Below are 6219 nucleotides of genomic sequence, written 5' to 3'. Positions count from 1 at the left end.
AACATATTCACAGCATACAGAGGGGAATCTCACATCAGGGAATTGTGGCACGTGCCTTTAATCCCAGCACTTGGGAGGTAAAGGCAGATGGATCAAGCTGAGTTTGAGGCCAGCCTAGTTTACACAGTGAGTTCTGGGACAGCCAAGATCTACACAGTAAGGTCCTGTCTTGAAGGAAAAAAAAAACAAAGGGGGGGCAGGGAGAATCAGAAAACATTTAAGTAGAGGTCTTTTAGAGTGATACCTCAAACAAGCATGACAAACAACAACACTTTCATGATTTACTGTTTATTTGCATAGGACTTCTGTCTGATTTAGTACTAACATACATCATCCAATTTTATCTCAGTAGATACCACTATGACTGATTTACCGTGAGATGCTGCCAAGGAATCTTCGCTTCAGAGAACTTATGAAATGTCCCCAGCATGATCCCTTCGACTTGCCTGTGACCTGTTTGATTTCAACGTTCACAACGTTCTGAAGTATTTGTCAAGCTACCACTAAAAATTAAAGTGGACTCTGAGAATATTGCAAAAAATACAATAAAATAAAAATAAAAGACCCCTACCATCTCCCAGTTAGTTCTCTTTGCCTTATGCATTGGGTCAATATGTAAATTCTCAACTACTGCTCCAGTTAAAAACAAAAACCAAAAACCTTGCTTATATAAGTTGCCTTGGTCATGGTGTTTTATCACAGCAATAGAAGAGTAACTAAACATGCAGTCACTTGAATTTGGAATATATTTAGGCTGCAATTTAGGTTAGTGCCTCTCTGAGACACTTTGACTCCATTGGGAAAGGCTCCATGGTTAGATATAAAAAGACATCAGGTCCAGCACCTCACATCTGTCCACATCGTCCCAACGCACCCATGCACCTTCTACCTCCTTTTGGTGTTGGTAGCTAGGGGATCCCTGCCACTAAAAAGGGTGGGATCTGCTTCCTGGAGGGCATCAGGAAGGAAATCAAGTCCACCAGAGAAACAAGGACAAACTCCCATACTACCATCATGACACTGATCTTTGGAAGGACAACCTAGTCTCACAACAGTGATGTGGGATTCCCCCTCTGTATGCTGTGAATACCGTTGGTTAATAAAAAAAAAAACTGTCTTGTGCCTGCGCAGGGAATAGAGGTAGGCAGGGAAAACTCAACTGAATGCTGGGATAAAAAAAGGCAGAGTGAGAGAGAAACCATGGAGCCCCGCTGGAGACAGACACCAGAACTTTAGCTGGTAAGCCACAGCCATGTGGCCATACATAGATTAATAGAAATGGGTTAAATTAATATGTAATTCATATGTAAGAGTTAGCTAATAAGAACATAGTGGACAATGAGGACTACTGAGAACTCAAGAACAATGGCAATGGTTTCTGATCCTACTGCACGTACTGGCTTTGTAAGAGCCTAGGCAGTTTTGATGCTCAACTTACTAGACCTGGATGGAGGTTGTGGTTCCTTGGACTTCCCACAGGTCAGGGAACCCTGATTGCTCTTCGGGCTGAGGAGGGAGGGGGATTTGATTGGGGGAGGGGGAGGGAAACGGGGGCAGTGGCAGGGAAGAGAAGGAAATCTTTAATAAATAAATAAATAAATAAAATAGTTCAGTAAAAAAAAAAAGAAGCTAGAGCTAATGGGTCAAGTAGTGATTTAATTAATACAGTCTCTATGTGCTTATTTAGGGGCTAAGCCGCCGGGAACAAGTGACTGTCTCCTCCTACACAACAGGCCAGTCCCTCTTGTGACGTGAATCTATGAGAGGAGAGGCGAAAGTGCCCATGTTCATCTAGCTGAAGGAAGCGGACTTAGTCCAAAATGGTCTCAAAGTCTGTGCTTAGAGCTGGGTCAGCTGCAGCCTTGAGGATAGCCATTGTCGCTGCAGGAAGCTTCAGGCACAGCTGTTTCTGGGCTGCAACAGAGGATGTGTTTAAATTTCATTCCAAAGAGGTGAGGTAGTCCCTTAGCCTACCTGGGTCAAGTCTTGGCCACGTGTCCCACCCAGGAACACACCACCGCCGCCACACTGGGCACACAAGGATTGCAAGAGTGGCAGTATGGAAACGGATGCAACAGAGAAACCTCAGCATCGTTCCCTGAATCTAGAAAGCAGCAGAGCAGAGGAGGAGGTGATGGAACCAGGTAGGGAACAGAAGGTTCCTGAGAGTGAAACATGTCATCCCATGGGCCTCTAGGGGGGTAAGAGGCAGAGTCAGAACAGAGGGAGCAGGCAGGCAGAAGTAGGAAGATGTGGTCTAGAAGCCCAGCTTCACTCTCCCCCGCCACCAGGGCTGCCCCAGCAGGCTCCTCCCCTGGCAAATGGAGACAGGCTTGGCATCTACAGTCTGCCTTTGGGTTCAACTAGGCACTCGGTGTTCAAGGGTAGATTTGGGGGTCATTTGGAGGACCTCACTTACCGGCCCTGAGAGGTCCCAGGAGACACCTGTAGACAGCAGAATAACCAGCCAGCTTGATCAGGAAGGCTTGGTAGCAGAGCCAACGTGCAGCTTCAAGAGGAAATAAGCCAGAGGCTCCCTTGGCTCCTAGTGTCACTCCTGGGGGAGCAGATGGAGGGTCAAGAACCATGGGCCACAGACCCTCACGCCCTCCGACAGGCTCTCCACACCCTTCTGACCTGCTAGACCCAGGAACGACGGTCAGCAGCACTAGCGCCCGAGTGAGGGCAGGATATCGAGCCCCTGCACAAGATTGCTGGCCCTGGTCTATCCACGCACCTGCGTTCTTGACCTTCAGGACGGAGTAGCAGCAGGATGCTGAGCTAGCGATGATGCCCAGAAAGAATGCAGGGTTCTTCCTAACATGCTGGTCAAAGGGAAGCTGAAGCACGCATGCATGGAACCTGGACAGGAGCCACAATGGCAGGGAAGGGCCCTTGGTGAGTATGTACATGCGTGTACACATGAATGAGCTCTTGTCTGTGTATACATGTGAACTGCACATGCATATTTATGTGTACCACATGCACAGAACCATGTACAAATGAACTACATGTGAACACTCAGCGTGTGTGTGTGTGTGTGTGTGTGCACATGTCTTCACACATGTATACCGTCATATAACTAGTCTCTTCCCAGGTGCCTCATGCATGTCACCTCACATCACAGCAAGGGTAAATTGCTTGACTTTGAAATTGTGCTGTGTTCCACAGCACAAGCTTTTTCCTACACTCAGCTCCGGTGACCCGGGAGGTTACTTAGGAGGAGGCCAGACCCACAGTGGCATAAATCTGGCCTGTGGTTGGTGTGGCCATCTGTCAACTCCAGACAGAACTCTGGCCTCTGCTACAACCCATGCAGCAGCCCTCCTTTCATGAGTCACAGGAAGCCAATCCCACCTGTACTGGAGACTTCAGAAGAAAGCTGTGGTCAGGTAGAGGATGCCATGTGGTCTGGCTTAATGCACCTGACTTAGGTGGGGTCATTTCACTACTTGAAACCTGGGAATGGATCCCACTGATCGGCCACCAGTCCCTGGTCTCAGGACCAACCAAGGACAAGACTATTGCACAAGAACAAGCCATGGCTGCTTTAGGCTGTGCCCTTGTCATGCCTTGTCATGCCTTGTCATGCCTTGTCATGCCTTGTCATGCAAGGCTGGGGACACTCAGCAATAGATCTGATTCTCTGGTTTCTGGAGCTCGGGATCCCCCTGCTTCTCTTTCCCATCCCATGCCTTCTGGGGTGCTTTCTTGAGGGGCTCTTTATCCCAGCTTCCCCTCCTGTTTCAAGCCTGTCAGTCACAGGCTCTGATCAGCACCTAAGGTCACATAGGCTTCCCATACAGGGAGACCAGAAGAGGTTCTCATCTGACAGATACTGAGCTGTGTAGAGACTCGACTGAGCGCTGCTTTTTCCTGACCCCATGTTAGTATGCCACCCAATCCGGGGAGCAACTAGCCAGCTCTAACTTAAGCTTGAAAGCCCCAGCAGACAGCATGGCTGGCATTTCTGGTCTGTGGCTCCCTCTAGTGGTAGCACAGACCCATGACTCACCTGTAGGCCTGCAGCAGGAAGATCTTGTAAACATTGATGCAGACGGTCTGCAGGCTGTTCACCTGGAGTCCCAAAGGAAAGAGAAATATCAGCAGCGTCCCTCAGATCACAAATGAATACTTCCTGTGTGAGGAACCCAGGAAATCCAGCCAGGGGAGGAAGCAGGAGGGAGCAGGGGCCAAAGCCTACCATAGCAGCCCCTCCCAGAGAACTCAGCAGCAAGGTGAGAGTCCAAGGTCAAGGCCAGGATCCAAAAAATCCTCTCTGTGTGTGTATTGATGGTAGTATTGTCAAGTGATAGAGATGAGCAGGGTAGATGCTCAGGGGACATACAGATGTCCACATCTCTTCACACACACACACACAGGCACGCACACACGCACGCACACACACGTGCGAGCACGCACACACATGCACGCATGCACACACGCGCGCACACACACTCAGTTGCCCCCGACACACACTTCTCACTGCACGTGCCTCCACACAAAGAACAGGACCTGCACAAGGGATCCACAGATGACATGACTGCCCATCTGCTTACCTGCAAGTCTAAAAACAGACTGTGACACTTCAGCCGCAAAATAGCTAAGAGCTTGTGTCGCATGTTCCTCCCGGGCTTGAAGGTGCGCTGGAAGGTGAGGCTGGTCTTAACTGAGGTCTGGGCGTAACTGCAGCACAAAGATATCCTGCCTGTGTGATTCCCACATCAACCCCTCTTCTGAGAGACCAGCACCGATGCCCTTCCACCCCCTGTCCCTCTCTGCTACACACTGAGGGCCGAGACAGGGATGGACCTTCACACAGGGAACACATTCCAGCTCTTGGGACATGCTCACAGCACCACATGAAGCCCTGGACAACCAAACCCAGCCAGATATAGTGAACAACATCCGTTTTATCCAAGCTTAGCATCACCAGACATCTTTGCTCATCAGTGGCAAATAAGAGCCGTCAAAACCCACAGTTTAGAAGGAAACATAAATCATACAGGAAATCACAAAGCCCTGTGCTTCTTTAAGTTGCTCAGTCTGACAGAGCACCTTCCCAGTACAGGACTGTGAAGGAGGCAGAACACTCCCTTCAGCCAGACCTTGGTGGCAGCAAACAGTAAGGAAATGCCTAAGATAGTGTCAAACCACTTGCAGACTGCAGGATGCTTCTCGGCCACCTTTGAAAATAAAATTATAAGATGGCGCATATAGGACAGAAGGCAAGGGTGGTTCCTTCTCGCCATCCAAAGACCTTGTGTTGTTCTCAGAGATGTATCCTTGTAGCAGGCACAGTTACCTCTGTTAAGCTTCTTTAAAAGCCTTTTGTATATATTTGAGTATATGCCTGTACATGAAGATTGAAGCCAGAGGAAGGGGTATTCTGCTCTTCCAAACTCTACATCATTCCCTTGAAACAAGATCTCTCACTGAATCTGGCTCTGGGCTGGCAACCAGCAAGCCACTGTGACCAGCTTTCCCCATCTGCACCTACAGTGTTGGGGATACAGGTGCCTGTAACCACCATGGCTTTTTATGTGGGTTTTGGGGTTCTGAGCTCAGATCCTCATTCTTAGACAGCAGGTACTCTTAACCCAAGTTACCTCCCAAGTCCTACTCATACCTTCTATACGTAGCACAATTAATAAAGAACCAAGAAACAGAAGCTGGGGTTCAACCTGAAGGTCAGAAAAGCCTAACAGCCAGCCACTGGCTCTTACCTCTACCTCAGTCTGAAATGGCGATCCTGCCTCCAGGAATCTCAGAATGAGACTATGTATGAGAGTTGTCTCCTCCTGTCTTATATTCCTCTCTAGTGCTGGGATTAAAGGCGTGCACCACTATCACTTGGCTTCTATGGCAAACTAGTGTGGCTCCCGGGGTTAAAGGTGTGTGTCACCACAGCCTGGTCTGTGCGGCTGGGCAGTGTGGCTGTTTCACTCTCTGAACTTCAGGCAAGTTTTATTTATTAAAATACAAATGAAGTATCGCTACATCTATACAGACTTTTGAACCCTTTGATGTTGAAATGGGGTTTCTGCCATTAAATACTGTTTGAAAATGTGGTATCTACAGCAGAAGAAGGCTGCTGCTTATGTTCTGAAGCATCTTCTGTCCACTGCTTAGGTCAAAGGGCAAAACAAACCAGCTTTGTCATCATAAAGGTTCAAGTCAAATCTTTGGTAGTCTCCGATTATTTTTCAGGACAGACAC

General features: G+C 48.5%; 1 protein-coding gene across 1 annotated transcript in view; it reads right to left on the bottom strand.

The window, feature by feature from the left end:
* Positions 1–1613: 1613 nt before the first annotated feature.
* Tert (telomerase reverse transcriptase) overlaps positions 1614–6219 on the bottom strand; it is a 21445-nt gene continuing 16839 nt past the window's right edge. Inside the window, exons 14-18 of the mRNA XM_026783831.1 lie at positions 4560–4686; positions 4016–4077; positions 2738–2862; positions 2420–2557; positions 1614–1914 (exon numbers count right to left, since the gene is read on the bottom strand). Coding sequence (XP_026639632.1) covers positions 1811–1914; positions 2420–2557; positions 2738–2862; positions 4016–4077; positions 4560–4686 — 556 coding nt within the window. The 3' untranslated portion in view covers positions 1614–1810. The remainder of the gene's footprint in view (positions 1915–2419; positions 2558–2737; positions 2863–4015; positions 4078–4559; positions 4687–6219) is intronic.

Source organism: Microtus ochrogaster, chromosome 19 (genome assembly GCF_000317375.1).
Source record: "Microtus ochrogaster isolate Prairie Vole_2 chromosome 19, MicOch1.0, whole genome shotgun sequence".
NCBI classification, from domain to species: Eukaryota; Metazoa; Chordata; class Mammalia; order Rodentia; family Cricetidae; genus Microtus; species Microtus ochrogaster.
Note: the sequence above shows the minus strand (reverse complement) of the source record. Positions and strands in the feature narration are given on the sequence as shown.